Source organism: Crassostrea angulata, chromosome 8, assembly GCF_025612915.1.
Source record: "Crassostrea angulata isolate pt1a10 chromosome 8, ASM2561291v2, whole genome shotgun sequence".
NCBI lineage: Eukaryota > Metazoa > Mollusca > Bivalvia > Ostreida > Ostreidae > Magallana > Magallana angulata.
This window is the reverse complement of record NC_069118.1, coordinates 45,516,867-45,537,179: the sequence shown is the minus strand read 5'-3', so window position 1 is coordinate 45,537,179 and position 20,313 is coordinate 45,516,867. Positions and strand designations below refer to the sequence as shown.

Sequence of the window (20,313 nt, the reverse complement as noted above, 5' to 3'; positions counted from 1 at the left end):
ATTATTTATCATAAAAGTTTAAGTTACATGCAGTCTTTTCATACTTACAGGTTTTTGGAACCAAAATAAAATTTAAAAAAAAATACAGCTGATATTGCTTTAAACAAACAAACAAAAATTGTCCACACCACATCTAAAATCGTATTGAATACAGTCCTTTAAATTATAAGATTTTAATTGGTTGACTTTTTAAAGATAAATGTAGTAAGATTGTTGGTATAATGTACAAGTTTTACTTTTGATTTCCTAAAGTACAAATGATTACTAATATTCATTTTTCTCACAAGCTAAGAAAGAAGAAAATGAATATATATTTTTTTCAACATGTATACATACATTTGTTTTGCCTCGGACTAGAATGTCGCGACGTCATTGGATGAAACGCGTCACGTGGCTGCCTTACAAATTTCTTTAAAAGGCAAGCGTCAAAATTTATAGCGCAACATGGCGGACGTAACGTTATTTGAACTGATTTTCTACACAAACGTTTGTTTACATTTCAAACTTTAGGTCCTCGACAAAACAAAACACTTATTAGGTTTGTTACTGACTGTTTAAAGAAATTTGTGGGGTCGGTAAAGTCCATAGAAGGCTCGGCGGAAAGTAATAGTATAGTAGAAACACAAACTCAATATTTTGTCATTCAAAATGCACGTTAAATACAAAACGTCAGTTGTCTTGAAATCTGTATGCAGCAAATTCTTTAGATATAATATTGAATTTTCTTCACTTTCCCTGGGCCATTTTCAGCTACAAAGAGGTTGTCTCTGGTGTCAACGCATAAACCCTGTGGGCTGTGTAAATGACAGTTGTCAATGTAGCGAAGGAAGTGTCCGTCCTGATCCAGGATGTGGATACGGTTGTTGTCACGGTCTGCTATCAGGATCCGGCCCTGGCTGTCTGTAGTGATGCCATATGGTTTAAATGACCCCTTTTCAGTAGAGGGAAAACCAGAGTAGGTAAACTTGAGTTTCCCTTCCTGACTGACCACCGTTACTGCACAAGCTAAATAGTCAGACACACAAATATCTAGATTCATGTTTTCACTAATGTTTTTAATGTTACCAGATGAATAGAGAGGTTGTCCTTTGTTATCATTTTGAATACTTTGTTTCACTGTGGAGCCGGCGTAACGCACAACTTTTGCTCGTTCACCATCATTACTGTTCATGATAACCAGAAAGTCGCCAAAAGAGGTACTACAGACACCGCAAGGTCCCCATCCCTGGAGCTTTACCACTGACTGTATATCTGAGTGCTTCAAAATGTTCACAGTACTATCACTGTAATCAGCATAAAATGGATCCCCACTCATTGTGGTTGCGATGCCCCATGGCATATTTCCTGATTTAGTCCTGATTGACTTGACTAGTTCTCCTTGGAGGTTGTAGAGTCTCATGATATTATCACTATAACCACACGTCCAGATATCGTCATCACTCTGACAGGACACACTTCGTAGTTTATTTTTGCCATACTCGGTGTTTATATCTGTGATGATGCGTGGTTCATCAATGAACAGTCTGTCTTCGTCAGAAGAATCAGCACCTGGAGAATCCACTGTGTAGCCACGTCCTTCTGTTTTTATAGATAATTCTGACAGGGAACCAAACTGTTCATAAAGTTGTTCTTTGTTGATTTTCCAAGGGGTAAAACTTGGGAAAGAAACAGTGAGCTTAGGAGGCAATTTTCTGAATTTGGCATTTCTTGATTTGTAGGCAGTTACAAGGCTGCCATCATTGGAGTTGAGCAATTTCTTTAAGTCAGCAGTGATCTGTATGATCTCAGAAATAGTGTATTTGATTTCATCTTCCTGTTTATTAAGAAAATCCAAGTGTTTGGAGTCCATATCAGTAAGATTGCATTTCAGTTTCTTGATAATGGATTCTACTTCTCTGTGCAAGTATTCTCCATGTTTGTCGATAGAAGTTGTTATTTTCTCGGTGTTTTTATTCAAATCAGCTTTCTGAACTGGAATGTTAGATGCAATCTCTTCATATGCAGGATAGATGGATTTTTCGAGTTCTTGTAAATCACTTTGAATGACTCTTTTCTTGTTTTCCAAGTGTTTCAATACCTCAACGAATTTATGGCCATTGTGTTCTTTAGAGAACGAACATGTGACGCAGATTGGAATGTCGCACTGTTCACAGTGAAGTACACTTATATTTGTTGAATGGAAAGGACAATTAGGAATGATTCCCCGTTTTTTGAATGGCACCACTTTGTGTTCTGTCGATTCGTCCGAGAGATGTTCCCCCTCACAACCTGTACATAGATGTATGTGACAGATGTCACAGTACAAAGAGGGAGATGGGGTCTCGCAGAGGTGACACCGTAACACATCCTGGGCACTGCGCCGGGGGTCCATTATCATATAATTCTATTTATCTCCTAAAAGAAACCAAACAGTCAATTGATGTGTTAAAACGTTGATTTATTTACGATTCATAAATTATATCTTTAGCACGCATTTAATGAGAGCATAATTGTAAACAAGTGAAAAGCTGTCAATGTGACAGCAAACCGGGTTTTCTTTTATGTGAACTGTATCCATAATCCATGTCAACCCATATCCAGTGAAATGGAGTACCCTATATGCAACATTTTGCCAAAAAATGACTAAGTTCAAAAGCTGGTATTTTTTTCATAAATTATCAGAAATCAAAATTCTAGCAATATGCACACCTCTGATATATTTACAATTGATCTGCAAAAGAACAACTTCCTATCTTGAGAACTGTAGGAGGAGTTATCCGTACAATGAGGGTACCCTATATGCAATATTTTGCCAAAAAATGACTAAGTTCAAAAGCTGGTATTTTTTTCATAAATTATCAGAAATCAAAATCCTAGCAATGTGCACACCTCTAATAAAAGTACAATTGATCTGCAAAAGAACAACTTCCTATCTTGAAAACTGTAGGAGGAGTTATCCGTACAATGAAGGTACCCTTTTGGCAGCCGCCCGCCCGCTATTTTCACCAGTTTAATAACCGGATTTTTCCGTTGGAAAACCCGGTTAAAAAGGAATATCACGATTTTTACCTAAAATGTTAAATCTAAATTATCTGTTTTCAAATCTGTTTTCAAACGCACAATAGGTTCAAAGAAACCATCCATGCATTGTTTTTTAGCATCCACAAGAAATATTGTTCCTTTTTCATAGAGACAAAGCTTACTTTACTGTTATTAATTTTCGCTAGATGTTTATCCCCCGATTCAAATAATCAGAATATTAGCTTAAACATTTACTTAATATATACTTTTCAGTTATATTTCACAGGCTTAGTTTACTATGAAAATGAGATTTTTCTATAAACACTTTATTATGTTCATGAGTTCAGCGTAAATCAGAAATGCCAGTTAGGATACGAACAATTAATTAACTACAAACCTTTGGAACTCAAAATGGCAGCATTTCCCCTACTAGTATTTTCTCTTCCGGGTCTGGTTACCGCTTACTTACCTGTAGAAATCACATGATTACGTAAAGCAATAAATGTAGGTTACAATTACGATCAAGATTTAAAAGCCTTCTCGGATATTCTTTTGTACAATTCAATGACTTTTTAAAGACAATTTTAAAAGTTTGTAAAGAAGATGGGGGAACAAGATAGCGCAAATGCCCATTTGGTTTTGTCGTAAAAAACAATTTCAAAATGATTTGTTCCAACCAAATATACTAGATGATGTTATATTACAAGTTTACAAAAGCTCAATTTCTAACTACATTCAGTGTTGAATATTTTATCAAACGATAAGAAAAAAAATAAATTCTACAGTTTTGGTGATATCGAACCCACAACCTAAAAACCCTAGCTCTATAATGTTACCTAATGTCTGGTGCTCTAACCACTGAGCCATCTCAGACACAACAAACTTCATTGTTAAATGCTAAATGCAACTTCAACCACGAATTTACGGACTTGTAGTATTTCTCTAAAACGTTCAATTGTTGGGATACAAAATGACATTTTTAAAGTATAGTGGGTCATCTCTCCACGTTTTTGTTGATTGAAATCGATTTGGTTTCCTTTAAACCTTTTATAGACTTTGACAAAAATATGGAGCCCAGACCCACTCTATAAAAGAAAAAGGCATTGAAGTTCTAAAAATGACACTATTTGGAGGTTTTGATGACACGCATACGCAAGTTTAAATCAACCTATTCTAAATATTTAACATATTTAAGGTTATAAATCGATGTTATGGTAAATATGCATTGTTTTCAATAATTTAGAAAGAAATTATGAGATTTGTTCATATTTTAATTTTATACTATCTTATCTTTCCCCATATAGGCAGTTTACACGCCTTATTCACCCATCTTCAAATAAGGAGTATGAAGTCTGCACATCTGGTATTGGTTACATTAAGTAAAATAAAGCCAAAACATAGCTTGTTTGTATGATTTATTAAAATAATGGGGAAGATAGCCATAGTTGTTAATACAGTACCGATCAGACCCAACCTAACTAGAAAGTAAACCCCGACTAAACCCTGGGTTTACTTTCTGGGTTTACTCTCGGTTTACTACGGGTTTAGTAGAGTGGACCCAGGGTGGACACAGAAAGTAAACCCGGTCAGAAGTATACCTAGAAGTTAAGGCGCCAACTGTATTCGAAATATGCAAGGGGAGGGGCAGGAATCACTGGCAGTAGGATGGTAAGATAAAAGACGGATCTGCTTTACACTTCAGTCCTTACAGTTGACCCCAAAAGCTATTTTCAAGTAAACCGTGAGTGGACCCAAGTTTTAAAAAAGCAAACCCAGAGTAACCCACAAAAGTAAACCAAGGTTTAGTTGGAGTTTACTCTGGTTTAAGGTTGGGTCTGATCGGTACTGCATAGTATACATACATGCACCACTATGAAATTCTAGTCTGCCGTTGAAAAAAGTAGGGGATATATGCAGTCAACAAGCGTTTTCATGAACGGCCTGACACAAGCTCGACGTCGGCAACGAACCCGAGTTTAAAAAACAAAATGCCTTACGTAATAATTAATATATGTTATATAATTCTTGTAATGTAGTTTTACTTTAACAAAAGCATATTGTTTGTACACACTGTATACTTGAATTTGGGAAACAAGTTAAAGACTTTGGAAGTTGTCACGAAACATTTTAATTATGTAAGCTCTTTTACATGTATATAAGGTACAATAAGGTTTGTTTATATCATAACGCCAGATTTAAGGAAGCGCTCATAATAGGTACCCAAACTGTATTATGATATGCATTGAAAAAAAATTTCTTAAGAAAATGAATATTGTAGTTCGTAATATTAATACGGACAATTTAACACAAGGGAAGGGAAGTACAGTTAGACACTTTATTGTCAATAAATTAAATTAGCCAAGATAAAAACATACAGCAAATACAGAACATAAAATCTGATTAATTCAAAAGAATACACATTTCCAAATTGCACAAAGAAGTATCTGTTTAAGCTCATGAACATAATAAAAAAGATTGAAATGACTGCATACGAGGATTTTCATCGAAGGACATTTGATAAAAGTTTTTTTTATACGAAATGTTACTTGAGAACATTATGATAATTTATCTAAAATTGTGACATTTAATGGTATCGCTCCATTAGAAGAGTTTCTTTGAGTAAATTCTCCGTATACAAAGTTCAATAATAAATATTTACATACATGTAATTAAGTAATATATACTAGCTGATCATTTTTGCTTTTTAGTATGAAGACCTATCAATATAAAATCATCACAGACTTCAAACCGAGGTTATTTTATACAGGGGGTGTCCTACATGAATTATTCCGGCGAACATATTTAAGATATCATGTGTTTGATTTTTTCACATTTCGACAGGGCCAATATGTTATGCTTAGCGTACCCAGTTCTTTATCGATAGCATTTACTTTTACATAACGGTGCCAATATTTTGATGTGCACACCAAAGTTGATAGCAGTCTCGTGCAAAAAGTGTACTTTCACCTTTGATAAAGCCTAGTTCAGATACTGTATCACTTTGATTTTCCCGGATTCGAACAACCCCGCCCACAACCTCCCATCCTTGTCCAGACTCAGTGCATTGATTTTATTAAGTCCATGACATTCCAAACATTTCAGGAACTGTCCGTTCTGATCTAAGATGTGTAGACACGAATTATTATAATCAGTCACTATGATCTGTGAAAGAGAGTCCGTCACGATATTTCTTGGACTAAATTGATCTCTCTTCCTAACAGGAGTTCCGTCGTATCTGAATCGAACTCGTCCTTCCATATCTATGGCAACCAACACGCCTGCATTCATATCAGAGGCACACACGTCTCCGTTATTGTTTTCCGACAAATACAATACAAAATTTCCATCTTCAAAAATTGGTTTCTCATGTTCATCTTTCTCAATTACCTGCATTTTTTTCTTTCCATGATAACGAATGATTTTCTTCTTTTGGCCATTGAACATACTGACTAGGGTGTCTCCTGATCGTGTACAGTGCATTCTGGATGGTATCCAGTCCCATGGAGTGGTAATAAGAATCTCGATCTTACATTGACCTGTCCTGATAATGTTAACGGTTCTTTTGTTACAGTCACTGTAAATCAGTTCGCCTTGATTTGACACTGAGATGTCATCAGGCCAAAGTCGACAGTTGGTAACGACGGTTTCTTTTACGCGACCATGGATGTCAACACATGAGATGGTTTTGTTGCTTCCGATGATCCAAGCTTCATTTTCTCCCACACAGACCATTCTTCTTAGAGGTTTATGCTCTGTGGGAATATCAGCAATTACTCTGGCCATGGTTAGCAAATGTTTTTGGGAAGTACACAAGACTTCCACTGCTGAATTGGATAATGATGTATGTGCCAATAAAGCTTTTGTTTTTCCCATTTCTATACTTAGTTCTTTACCCTCGACAATGTTTGCTTTCAGAGACGGATATTTAACACTAACTTTCATAATATTTCTATATTCATTCAGATTTGATTTATAGTTAAAGACGTCTAATGGTTTAGTGGTTTTCAGGAACTGTTTGTTTTCCTGAATTGCTTGGGTCATTTCTTCAATAAGATTCTTGATTTTAGTTTGATAGGCCGTAACATTCTCCAGACAACTTTTTTTCATCGCTTGGATTGCAATACCCACTTTATCAAAAATGTTATCCACTTCCTGATGCCATATTGTTCTTAGTCTTTCCTTCTCTTGCTCTGTATTGGTCAATTCCTCTGCAACTTTTGTAAGTTTTCCTTGTAAATAAGTATTTATCTTTTTATATTCTGGAATGAGTTTTGTTTCAATTTCTTCAATGTCCTTTCGAATCTCTTGTTTCTTTATTTCAACGACTTCAACTATTTCCGACGCATTATGATGTTTATGAGCACCGATGCAACATTTGATGCAGATTGGAGTTTGACAATCCTGACAATGGACCTCACATCTTTGGCCTTGGTGTAACTTGCACTCAGGAAACACCCAGTGTATCTTTCTGTTCTTGAATGGAACTATATCATGTGACAGAGACTGGAATTTGTCCACGTGTTTGCTCACACAATTCACACATAAATTAAGCTGACAGCTATTGCAAAACTCTATGGAAGATTTGCCACAATGGTGACATTCGTTGATATCTTGTAACCATGATCTAAATGTGGCCATGTTAATTATTCCTTTTATTTCATACTGTAATGAATGAATATAAACCACTGATGAAATTATGAGCAAAATAACTAAAATTCACGTAATTATCATTTTTATCTTCATTTACAATTACAACGAATGAAAACAACTAGACTGTTCTTGTTAAAAATTAACTTACCTAGTTGCGTCGTTTTCGCAGGAAATACAGACATCAAACATTTCCTCATACAAACTGTCATATGACAAGAGCTAATTTCGGTCTATTGTTAATTTTTTATGTAAAGGAAGAGTTACTAATGGATTTTGTGTTTGAATGGTATACGGACACTGTTAATAAATACTGACGGACATTAGAAACGCAATGGCTGATTGTTTTTGGTATAGTTACTAAATTCATATGTCTGATAAACAAATCATATATCTGATATAAGACCATATTGCATTACCAATCTTTGTTGAATTTTAACCACATATATATTCTTAAAAAGGGACCACAATTGAAATGGATGTCAATGACTGGTATATGTAAAAAGATGCGGTTTTGGTCACTTATACCGGATTTGACCTCAATTAGCTTTGAGACAACGTAAAGGTGACGTGTCACTCGCTGACAGACATGCACTTCAAAAAATGGTCCTTTGAAGGATATTTTGCCTCTTTTTCAATAGCGCTCTCTCAAGTTTTAGTGGGTTTTAAAGATGAGACTGCGCACACATCCCCCAAGTGTATAAATGCAGATTAAAGTAAAAATTGGATTTTAGTTTTAAGGCATAAATGACCAATGAAGGACGTTGATGCCGTTGAGTCGAAGAAAAGTTTGACGTGTTACTTTTACTGTACGCGCGCACACGGTATTCGTTTGGTAAAAAATACCGTCTTGTGTATGTTACTGCTGCTGCTTTGTTAAACCAAATTGAGGATACGCTACCTTGCTTGTCAATTTTTTAAAATAATTTTGATTCAAGTCCAAACGTGGCTTACATTTCAATAGAGTCGTTGTGTATTTTATTTCCCTGCAACATAATACTACAATAGACGATCTAAAGGAGCTATTTTTTACTGTTCTAAACAACAAGTTGTCATAAAAATTCAGACTTTCGAAGAGTTACAATTTATTTAAATGTCAGATAAATACACAAGACTATAAATTTTGGATTTAACTGAACATAACTAGTAACTCTGTAATTGTTATCTTTATATTCGGTCAATGCAACGAGCGGTTACAGAATCAAGTCAATTAAATGTACTTGCTAAACATAAATTAACATGATTGTAGACCACTATTGGTAAGCAAAGGACTACTTACAGTCTTCGTAGAAAGGAAGCTGTTTTTCTTATCGGTTGTGTTTGAATCAAAACCCTACATTTTGAGTTGAATTCCACTAGCATTCAACTTCCCAGTTTTATGGATAACAAATCTTTTCATTGTTTACAAATTAATGTTTAAGATTTACTACCAATCTGTCGGTGTATAAAAATGTATGAAAGGAACAGAGCGTACAATGCCTGTTAAATCCCCCGCACCTAGGACATTTAAACGACTTATGTACATCTCTTATATACATGTACATAAAAAATCATACATTTGAATATATGTATCTGTACATGTAATGCTATGATACAGAACTTGATCATTAACTAACATACATTTATTTTTCTTCTTGGTTTCATTTCTATGTTTCTTATCTTTACATTAAAACGTGATCTCAAACAATCCGTGACTGTGCTAGCGCTACTGTTTATTTGAAATTATTTGGACTGGACAAGAACATTATCTTTTGGGGTTTTTTTTTTTGTCATCTGACAGGTTTAAAATATTTTCCCAAAAAATCTTTTGTATCCAAAAATTTAAAAAGTGTTTACCTAAAAGGAATTAAACGCGCAGAAATTTAAAAAAAAAGAAAAGGACCACCATGATTCGAACACCCTCTCCGCCGAGAGGCACTGTCTACAGCCCTCCTCCTATCACACTGAGCTATATAGACATATGCAATTCACCGTTTAAACTTTAATAGTTTAACAATTATATATAAAGTTTTCAGTTTTTGTGAAAACCACGAGCATTCACCCATAAGGGGTTCAGACTCCACTTTAATAAATCAACGATAAAAAAAACAGTGAAAACTTATCATTTTATTAAAAGTACATTTACGTTGGAGTCTAGACCCATTCTTACCAAAATTATACAACATAGCAGAGTAAATGGTTAAGATTTATGCATAAAACATCGTGTAGTCTAATTTGGAAACCTAGATCTCTTGTGTTTACAGAATTAAAGCACGTTATTGATTTGCAACGTTAAATTCATGATATAAACAATGTATACCAGCCCAAATTTTATATCTCAGCAACATTTGAACAAGTTTTTTTTATAATATTGCTCAATGATGGGGTATATTTATCGCCTTGTACTCCCCTGTCTATAAAAACAGGGTAGTGTGGGTAAGCTATTTGCATATTTTAAACCAAAATTGTTGGTTCCAACGTATACACCCGATGGTTAACTCGCTCTACATTTTCCAACATGACGTCAATTAGTCGTCCCGCATTTCGGGGCACCCGGCTCTGAAAAGATTGTTTTTTTCCATCGAGACTAAAATCACATTAAATTATTTCATTTTTTATTAAATTTTTCTGTATTAACCAGAGATGCCCGATCAATGGTATCTGCCCGCGATACATAATGAACTCGTCTGATACTTTTCGGCATGCGGTTGATTATTTGGTCAACCTGCGTTCTTGGTTGCCCCGTTCTGGAAAGTTCTATACCATTCTCCCACCAGAGGTCATGCTTTGCAAGCGTTCTATCCATCAACACTTAAATCGCGCATTCAAGAAACGAATTGGCTCATTTTGTTTGTTCAACATTTGTAAAATCTCAACTTCCATGTATAAAATAAGTTACCAGTTAATACATTCTTTCGTTACCTAATCATTCAATATCATTTCATTGCAAGTATATATTTTAATGCAAACTACCCCTGACTTGGATCTGCCAAAGCGTGTCCACCACTTTACTAACATTTGTGCTATTTAGGGCTTGTTTATCGAAAATGAAAGTAGGTTTTTTTTTATTAATTCAACAATAATTAATCATTTAAATTTCAAATAGCTTACAAACACCTTCTCATCCGTGTTGAAATACCGAAGGTGTATACAGTTACTCTGTTACAGGTATTTTGTAGTTTTTTTGCAAAATGTCTTAATTTTCAAGTATAGATTTTCAAAGCAAGACGTCTACATGTAACATCATTCGAATAGAAATTGGTAAATATCCATTGTGATGTCATCACAGTGAGTATATAAAAAAAATTTATCACGAGTGATATTTACCTCTTATTGAGCATATGATCAATTGTAATATCACAATAAACACATAATAACACCTTAGACCGTTTATATATAATCAGTGGGAATATGATGCAGTTTTTATACATGTATAATGAGCTTAAAAGGAACTATAACAGTGCAGTTTCTTAAAACAATTGTTGCAGTTTTCTTTCTATTTCAAATAATGAAACACCTTGATTTCGTTCGTACAATTAAATGCCAGCCACAACCTCCCTTCTGTGTCTATACTCAATCCATAACAACTTTGTTGACCAAAACATTCCAAGCAATTTAGAAATTTCTTTCTATCCAAAATATGCAGACACAGATTACTGTTGTCTGTTACAATAATTTGACCCGAAGAGTGTGTCACTAAACAGTTCGGATTGACGGGACCTTTTATTTTTGCTGCTGAGCCATCATATCGGAATTGCACTCGCCCTGTCATGTCTAATACAACCACTATGCTAGCATTGGTGTCGGACACACATACATCCCCATTTTCATTTTCCGTCACATATAGTTTGCAAATTCCTTCTAAAAAGAGTGCCTTTCAATCGTCATGTTTTTCAATGATCTGAGATATTTGATTTTCTTCAGAACGAATAATTCTATTGTGTCTACCACTAGACACACTGACCAGGATACCTCCGGATTTCGTACAGCATAATCTGTGTGGTTTCCACCCTAATGGCGCAGTTATTAGTGTTTCGGCTCTACCGCTTCTGACAATGTTCACTGTTTCACCGTCAGAGTCACTGTATATGAGCTCTCCTCGATTGGTCACAGCAATATCATTTGGCCAGTATAAGCATTTGGTAGTGACGGTTTCTTTTACATCCCCTTCCAAGTCAATACGTGTTATTGTTTGTTTTTCACCACAGACCCAAGCTTCATTCAACTCTGTACAAGCTATTCTAATCAGAGAATCGTTTTCAGTAGGAATGATAGTAATCATTTTCTCTTCATCTGGCAGCTCTGTTGTTTGCAAATTCGGATCCTCATCCGATTTGTGTGGAAGGAATGTTTCTGTCAAGATAGCCTTGAAATCTCCTATTTCTATGCTCAATTTATTTTCTGTGACAATATTTGTTTTCAGGAAAGGAATCTCAACTGCAACATTTTTAGGAATATTTATGAATTCTTTAGATTTTGATTCGTAGTCTGTGACCTTTGATGCATTCTTAGTTTGCATTATTTGTTTGATATGTTGGACTGTTTCAATCATATCAGAAATTAATTTTGCTATATTTGTCTGTTGGTTTGTTAGATCGTTAATACTCATGTTCTTTTTTGAGGAAATCAAGGAACCAAATGTGTTGAATATCTTGTTGACTTCTTGATGCCATATTTTTCTAAGCTCCTCTAATTTTTGTTCAAGAATAGCATATTCAGTAGCGACGTAATCTATTTTGTTGGAAATCATAGCATTTGCTTCCTGGAATTTTGGTATAATTTTAGATTCCAGTTTCTCTACTTCTTTTTCAATTTCTCTTTTCCTGATCTCAACTAACTCTTCTAATTCACTAACATCATGAGTTTTATGACGACCAATAGTACACTTGGTGCAGATTGATTCATGACACTCTTTACAATAAACTTCACATCTCTGACCAAGATGTGTTTTGCAATCAGGAAACACCGCGTGTATATTTCTATTCTTTAAATGAACAATGTCATGAGATTGGAACTGAAGCTCACCAACATGCTTACCAAGGCAATCCACGCATAGATTAACTTGAGAGTCAAAAAGTCACGTGACGGAGAGGTAGATAGACGTGTCTTATACTTGCTCCGTCTTTTTTGACAATTATCTCTGGATTTAGATATTTCTTGTATATAAAATTTGTACAGTGGATTTAAAAAGTGAATATCAACTTTATGTTGGATTATCAGATTGGAATTTGTTCGTAAAAACGTGATTTGTGTCATATTTTTGTGTGAACAAGCATTGTGAACTACAGGTGAGTAGAGCTCACTCACTCTCGGACAGTTCTCCCGTGTATAACGTATACAATGGAAAACACAAAAATGATCAAACCTGTATACTTAAGAAACAGGGATATTCAAACCGATAAAAGCAATCCTATTTCTGATTATATCCTTGCTTGCGCAGTTGGCACTGTTGTCTCTGATATTAAATGCATCAAAAGAGATAGGGACTTATGGAGAATATATGTAGAATCGCGAGAAAGTCGCAATCTGCTTATCTCCGAGGGTTTTGAGCTTCAAAATAAAACAGTGGCTGTTTTTGATAACAATCCATTCTCCGCAGGGACCGAGAAACCCAGCGAGGATGTTGTGAGGATAACGGTCCGTGGGATACCCCTATCTGTGGATGACACGTGTATCAAAAACATGCTGGAAAAGTTAGGTGCAATACTTACATCAGACATTAAATATGAAAAAATCCGTAACCCTAACACTTTCAAAATGACAGAAATATTAAATGGAAATCGTTTTGTATATATGAAACCAATGGAACAAGGCAAATTTCTACCGAAAAGCAGCGAATGCGCAGGGCTTAAATGCTCAATCTTCCATAAGGGGCAACCTACTACCAAGAGAAGCATTTTGTGTACCAATTGCTGGGGAGATGACCACTTGAGGTTTAATTGTGAATATGACACATGTTGCAAAGTTTGCAAAAATCCAGGCCATTCCCCAGGGGACAAAGCATGTTCCAAGTATGACCCTTCCCCTAAGGATATAATTGCCTTCAGTGGTAAGGATGATGTGATGTCCAACTTCTACCCATGTGATATCAAGATTTTTGGTATTTCGCATGCCTCCGCTGAGCATGCCTTCCAGTACAGCAAGGCCATGCGATCTGGGGATCTCATAAGGGCGTCGTCTGTCCGTAACGCCGCCACCGCACTCGAAGCTAAACGCATAGGCGCCCAAGTCACCGTTCCGGATCACTGGATACAACAACGCGAAGACATTATGCGCAAGGTATTAGAGGCCAAATTCGATCAAGTGATTGAATTCAGAGACAAGATCTCCGCAACTGGGTCATCCACTTTACTCGTGGAAGCCGCTTTTGACGACTACTGGGGATCCGGGCTCGACAAGAAAGGCACAATGTACACCGGGATGAAGGCGTGGCCAGGCAAAAACACCATGGGCCAAATACTTACCGACATTGGCCGATCACGACGTCCGAATGCACCGCAGCGGAAACAGTCGGTAAGAAACCAGAAGAACAGATCCTAATTATAATATTGCATTATTATGTAATTAAATTGTACGTTAAATGTCAGAAATGCAGACATGTAATCAATGGAGTTTTTAAATATTTTGTCACTTAATTGTAGAGGGCTTAACTCCTTAGAAAAAAGAACAAAATTATACACATGGTTAAATGACATTGATGCTGATATAATATTATTACAGGAAACGCATTTTATCGAAAAACATGAATTTAAGTATAATACAAGGTGGTTTGGAAACTCGATACACAATTTTTCTGATTCGCCATTTAGCAGAGGCACTTCGATTTTGTTTAAGAAAAATATTGAAATAGAAATTCTTGATACTCACAAATCAAATGATGGAAGGATACTTTTTTTGAACTATATTTTTGATGACAAAACTTTTTCAATAATAAATGTTTACGCCCCAAATAATCAAAATGATCGAAAAACGTTTTTTGAAAAAATAAATTCATGGATTCGAAAATTTTCTATAAATAGTGAAAATATCTTTATAGCAGGAGATTTCAATTGCAACCTAGAAAAAATTAATGATGATCAAAGTATAAAGACGTTTAAAAAAGTACTTACGGGTAACAGTTTAATTGATACATGGTCAAACCTGAGACCAGGGGATATAGGATACACCTGGTGTAATGGGGAAAACGTACCCAAAAGCCGCATCGACTATGCTCTTGTCTCAGATTCCTATGCATATCAAGTAAAAAACATTGTACTCCGGGAGATACCTGGTACGCACTCTGGGGGAACGAGAATGTCTGATCATAAATGTATTAAAGTAACTTTTGATATCAATTCTAACCAAAGAGGACCCGGGTATTGGAAATTAAACACCTCCCTTTTAAAAGAAAATCAGTTTGTAAATGGGATGAAACAACTTATACGGAACTTTGATACAAGTAACAATGCTCACGCAGACTGGGATACTCTAAAAAGCAAAATTAAAGAATACTCAATAAATCAAAGTAAAATGATAAATAAATCCTGCAAAATTAAGATTAAGGAAATTGAAAATAAACTGAGTGAAATAGATGGACCAAACACAAATTCAATAGATATAAACAAAAAACGGCAATTAGAAAAGGAATTAAAAGATCTTATCGATAAGAAAGCAAAAGGTGCTCAAATACGTTCACGCGCAAAGTGGATCGATGAAGGAGAGATTAACTCTTCTTATTTTCTAAAGCTAGAGGCAACACATCAGAATAGCAACAATATCAAATCCATAAAAAAAGGACAAGAATTCATAACTGATAGTAATGACATTTTAGGGGAACTATGTAATTTCTATACAGAACTCTATCAATCTATAGGCATTCATGAAAATAATATCAAGACCTATCTCGATAAAGTAGACTTTGTAAATATTCTTAATGATGAAGAAAAACAATCTTTGGAACAATTCCCTACAATAAATGAATGTGATATAGCAGTTACAATGTTAAAGTTGAATAAATCCCCTGGACTTGATGGTTTACCGGGGGAATTTTATCAAACCTTCTGGCCAGAACTTAGAACTCGCTTTTATAATTGTCTACTCCAAACTTTTAATGATAAAAATATGACTTCTTCACAAAAGCTCTCCTTAATCACGCTTATATTTAAAAAGGGGGACAAATCAAATCTTGCAAATTATCGACCTATTAGTCTCACAAACACGGATTATAAAATTATTGCTATTGTCTTAGCAAATAGGCTTCAAAAAGTAATAGACCGTCTTATAAGTAAACATCAATCTGCTTATATCAAAGGGAGATACATCGGGATAAACGCTCGAACCATACATGATATATTTGACTTTTGCGAAAATGAAAATTATAACGAAATTCTTCTTTTCCTTGATTTTAAAAAAGCATTTGATTCTGTTGAATGGAATTTTATTTTTGAAACTCTCAAAAGATTTAACTTTGGTGATAACTTCCTCAGCTGGATATTCATACTCTATAATGAACCAAAATTTAGATTAAAAAATAACGGATGGATTACAAAAACATGCTCTATGAATAGAGGCATTAGGCAGGGTGTCCTGTCTCCGCAATAATATTTCTTTTTGTGACGGAAATACTATCTTTAACCATTATGGAAAACAAAGAAATTGCTGGTTTCAAAACCCAATATATGACAAAAGAAATAAAATTGATTCAACATGCAGACGACGCTACATTACCGCTTAGAGACAAACAATCACTAAAGGCTGCGCTACAATGTATAAATAGTTTTGGTTCGATATCTGGCATGTCGTTAAATATAGATAAAACAGAATGTATGCTTCTTGGTGATTTGAAAGGAACAGAAAACACAATACATGGAATTAAGATCAACTTTGACTGTACAAAAGTTATAGGTACATATATTGGACACAACAAAGAAAAGTGCATTGAAAAAAATTGGGGAGATAAACTGAAAGAACTAGAGAGACTTTTTGAATCGTGGAAAAAAAGAAAATTAACTATATTCGGAAAAACATGTATTATTAATAGTCTAGCTATCTCCAGATTGATCTACAATATATCAATATTACCATCCCCAAGTTCTGATATTATTAAATCTATAAATAGATTGATTTTCAATTTTATCTGGAATAAAAAGGATCGAATAAAACGAAAAACCCTTATCGGAGATGTAAAATATGGCGGAATAGGAATAGTAGATATAGAATCAAAAATCAAAGCTATTAAATCATCTTGGATATCTTATATATTAAACGGTGAAAATAACTTGCTCTATTTTCTAGAAAATTTCAAACTGAAAGATGATGACATACTTTATATATTACACACAAATAAAATAGATCTGCAAAACCACTTTCTCCTAAAAAAGCTACCAATATTTTACAGAGAGATATTTGAAGCATTTAGTTATTCAAAAACCACTAAAGAGGCAAATGCTATGTCAACCCCTGAATTTTTACAACAGCATATTTGGGGCAATAAGTTGTTCATGTTTAAAAACAAAACACTTTATTTTCAAAACTGGTTTAATAAAGGTTTTAAATATGTCAAAGATATTGTTGACGAAAATGGGCTAAAACCACTGGAATTCTTTTCGAATATATTAGCCCAAAAGAACAATTAAATCTGTGAATATTTTATAATGAAAAACGTATTTCATAAATTTAAAAAACAGTTTGACCTAGGTCTGGCTAAACATACGACTGTTATTCACAGACCGCAGTTTCTATTTCATGGTAACATATATGAATCGATAGATGATAAAAAATGTAAATTTTACTATAAGATTTTTAGAGATCACAAATTTGAAAAGCCATACTATATCAAGAAAATACTTAAGGACCTTAATATTGAAGGATCAGAATGGATAAAAAACATTTATATAAACAAAGTCGTTAACATGTTTGACAAACAAATCGCAGATTTTAACTATAAACTATTAAACAACATACTTATAAGTAGAGAATATCTCAGTAAATGGAAAAACGATTCTAGTGCATGCTTGTATTGTAAGCACTCTAATGAAACAATTAAACATTTACTATATGATTGTACAAATGTCAAAAAAATATGGAATATTGTTAGCATTATCTTACATTTTGTGGTTTCATGGAAACATGTAATTGTTGGACTATATAAAGAAATCAATAACAAAGTTATCGTTTATAATAATGTTATATCGTTTGTAGCACTTAGAATTTATAAATACAAGATGTGGTGTAGAATAAATGATGATATTGAAAAACCAGAAGACATAATTTCGCACGTGAAAACGTCCACAAAAATATTTTACTTAGCCCTGAAAAAATCAAAATATAGTAATTTTAACATAGATATGCTTAGGCTTTTATTTGAGAAGCTGTAATATTATTTTTGAACTATGATTAACAATGTATCACATAACTGATAGGGGCTTATGTTTATTATGAGTACATGTATACATCTTCTGGATGTCTAGTCTTCATGTATCTTCTTTTTCTCTTTTTCCTTATGCATGTATTTACTTTCCAATTATAAATTAATTTCATATTCCACGCTACTGGAGGGTTTCTGTCTCTCCAGTGGAGCTGCTATAGGGGAAAACGAGGACTCTGTAAGATGTGTGATGATATCCCCTGTGGCAGCAACCATATGTGCATGTATTTCATTATATGAACGAAAATCATCCATCATATTATATTTGTTTAAATGAGATAGTCTTTTCGTTATATACGTATATTTTAATATTTTCTATAATATGTATTTCAAATATACTTAAAATGTCAAACATACATTATATATTTTTCTTTCTGTTCTATTGTTACTATTATAAATACTTAAATATGTCATCCTGCGAGATGATTTAGAAAAACTACTATTTCTGTGTATTATTAATATTTTTCTTTATATGCTTGTATTAATGACATAACTCAAACTGAATATATACATATATAATATTGATATTAATTATAACTTATCGGATCCAGGGGGCCCCTGGCACCCCAGGTGACGATATACCTGAGGGTCTCTGCGGAGATGTTGCCTCGCTTGTAATGTAATTTATTGAATAAAATATATATATAAAAAAACAAAAAAAAAAAAAATTGACAGTCATTGCAGATTTTTTTGGCAAGGTTTGTCACAAAGGACACATGTGATGACGTCTTGTCCCCATGATTTCATAGTGGCCATGGTATCCTATAAAAATGAAACAATAACTAAAAATCAACTATATGGATTCAACGTACCAAGACATTCAACTCACAATAATGATTATCCACAATGCATAATAAAAAAATATATGGTTAATGTCTTGAAATATCAGCTATACTTGGGCAAGATTAGGAAAACGTGTCCGAGGGCGAGGCTTACCGAGCCCTCTTCACGTTTTCGACCTCAGGGCAGCTGATTATTAGATGTGTCAGTCTGGATGAATAAGATTCCATGCGTTTTATTTTATTTTTATTTATCTAATATCCTAAATATAGAAATCTATATAGAAAGAAAATCTATGTTTTGAATATTTGACGGACAGACCTTGGGCTGACGAATTTTAGAACGAACGGACTCTAGGCGAACGGCGACAAAGGCGAACAAACAACTTAATCATTGTATTATCCCTTCCGAGCAATAACAGTGTTAGGGGTTGATATAAATTATTAACGTGATATTTTATTTGCGCCATTAACACGGCTTGAATCTGTATAAAAAACATAATACCTAATAATATGCTGAACAAGTTCAATGTTCATGTATGCTTCCTTTAACTATTTGAATCCATTTTCATCTTTTGATAAAAAAATGTTCATAAACAGTTTATCTGTAAAAGAAAAAAAGGCTTAGAGAAAAACAAATTGCTAGAGAGTTGTCAACAGAATAGGTCAATTTAAACATTGATACTAAAGAATCATATAAGCATTCATTTAAAAGGCTATTATATTATGTACTAAGGCCAAACCAAATAACATATCTTCTACTCCTTCGTCAGTACCAATGTGTCGGTAACAAAACGTCCGTTGTCACAAAGCCACAGTTAACTTTCGGTTTGTTACTACACAGAGATTGTTATTCTTGAATATTATTGTCAACTTTAGTAATTTGTCCTTGAAGTATTTCCAGATAAAGAGTGGTATATCCAACGCGGTTTTTAAACCTCTGTATCCCTTATTAGCTTACTGACCTCTTTTTTTACGCTACGTCGGTTTTTTAAATAGAGGTTTAGGAAGCTTCAGAGAAAGATACCGATACGTTTCTGTCACTAATACCTGTATTACCCGAAATGCTCACAATACAAGAACGCACTTAATCACGTTCGCAGTTCATGTAAATCATAGACATTATACATAGGCATACTCCTTACAATTACTTCGGATATCATATTCGTTTTACAAGGACATGTAATATTCACTCAGTTTCATTTTTATAAGATTCATCAATAAATTAATAAAAAAATGACCACATTTTTAATCTGTAGTTTACGTTACTAGATTAATTGGAACACATTTTTGATCTTGAATCTTGATGCTTTACGGATTTTGAGACTAGCTACATTTTGTGTTCATTAGCATGAAACGCATCTGGACAAATTCTTTGTTTTGTTTGCTTTAATTTTATGCATATTTTTTCCCGGTCATATTGAGTACACAGTATTTTTCCGTATTTGAAAACTCGTCGTGTTCTTCACTGATTACATATGTCGGCCATATTGTTGTAAACAC

The 20,313-nt window shown here is 34.2% G+C and overlaps 3 protein-coding genes across 3 annotated transcripts; all 3 read right to left on the bottom strand.

Annotated features, from left to right (window-relative positions):
* Window positions 1–615: 615 nt before the first annotated feature.
* LOC128160151 (E3 ubiquitin-protein ligase TRIM71-like) lies at window positions 616–2,371 on the bottom strand. Its single transcript, XM_052823425.1, has one exon. The coding sequence runs from the start codon at window positions 2,369–2,371 to the stop codon at window positions 704–706; it is 1,668 nt and encodes a 555-aa protein (XP_052679385.1). The 3' UTR covers window positions 616–703.
* Window positions 2,372–5,889: 3,518 nt separating this feature from the next.
* On the bottom strand, window positions 5,890–8,117 carry LOC128160103 (uncharacterized). Its single transcript, XM_052823370.1, has one exon. It carries the CDS (start codon window positions 7,636–7,638, stop codon window positions 5,980–5,982), a length of 1,659 nt encoding a protein of 552 aa, XP_052679330.1. The 5' UTR covers window positions 7,639–8,117; the 3' UTR covers window positions 5,890–5,979.
* Window positions 8,118–11,258: 3,141 nt separating this feature from the next.
* LOC128161778 (uncharacterized) lies at window positions 11,259–12,637 on the bottom strand. Its single transcript, XM_052825167.1, has one exon. It carries the CDS (start codon window positions 12,374–12,376, stop codon window positions 11,504–11,506), a length of 873 nt encoding a protein of 290 aa, XP_052681127.1. The 5' UTR covers window positions 12,377–12,637; the 3' UTR covers window positions 11,259–11,503.
* Window positions 12,638–20,313: the final 7,676 nt, after the last annotated feature.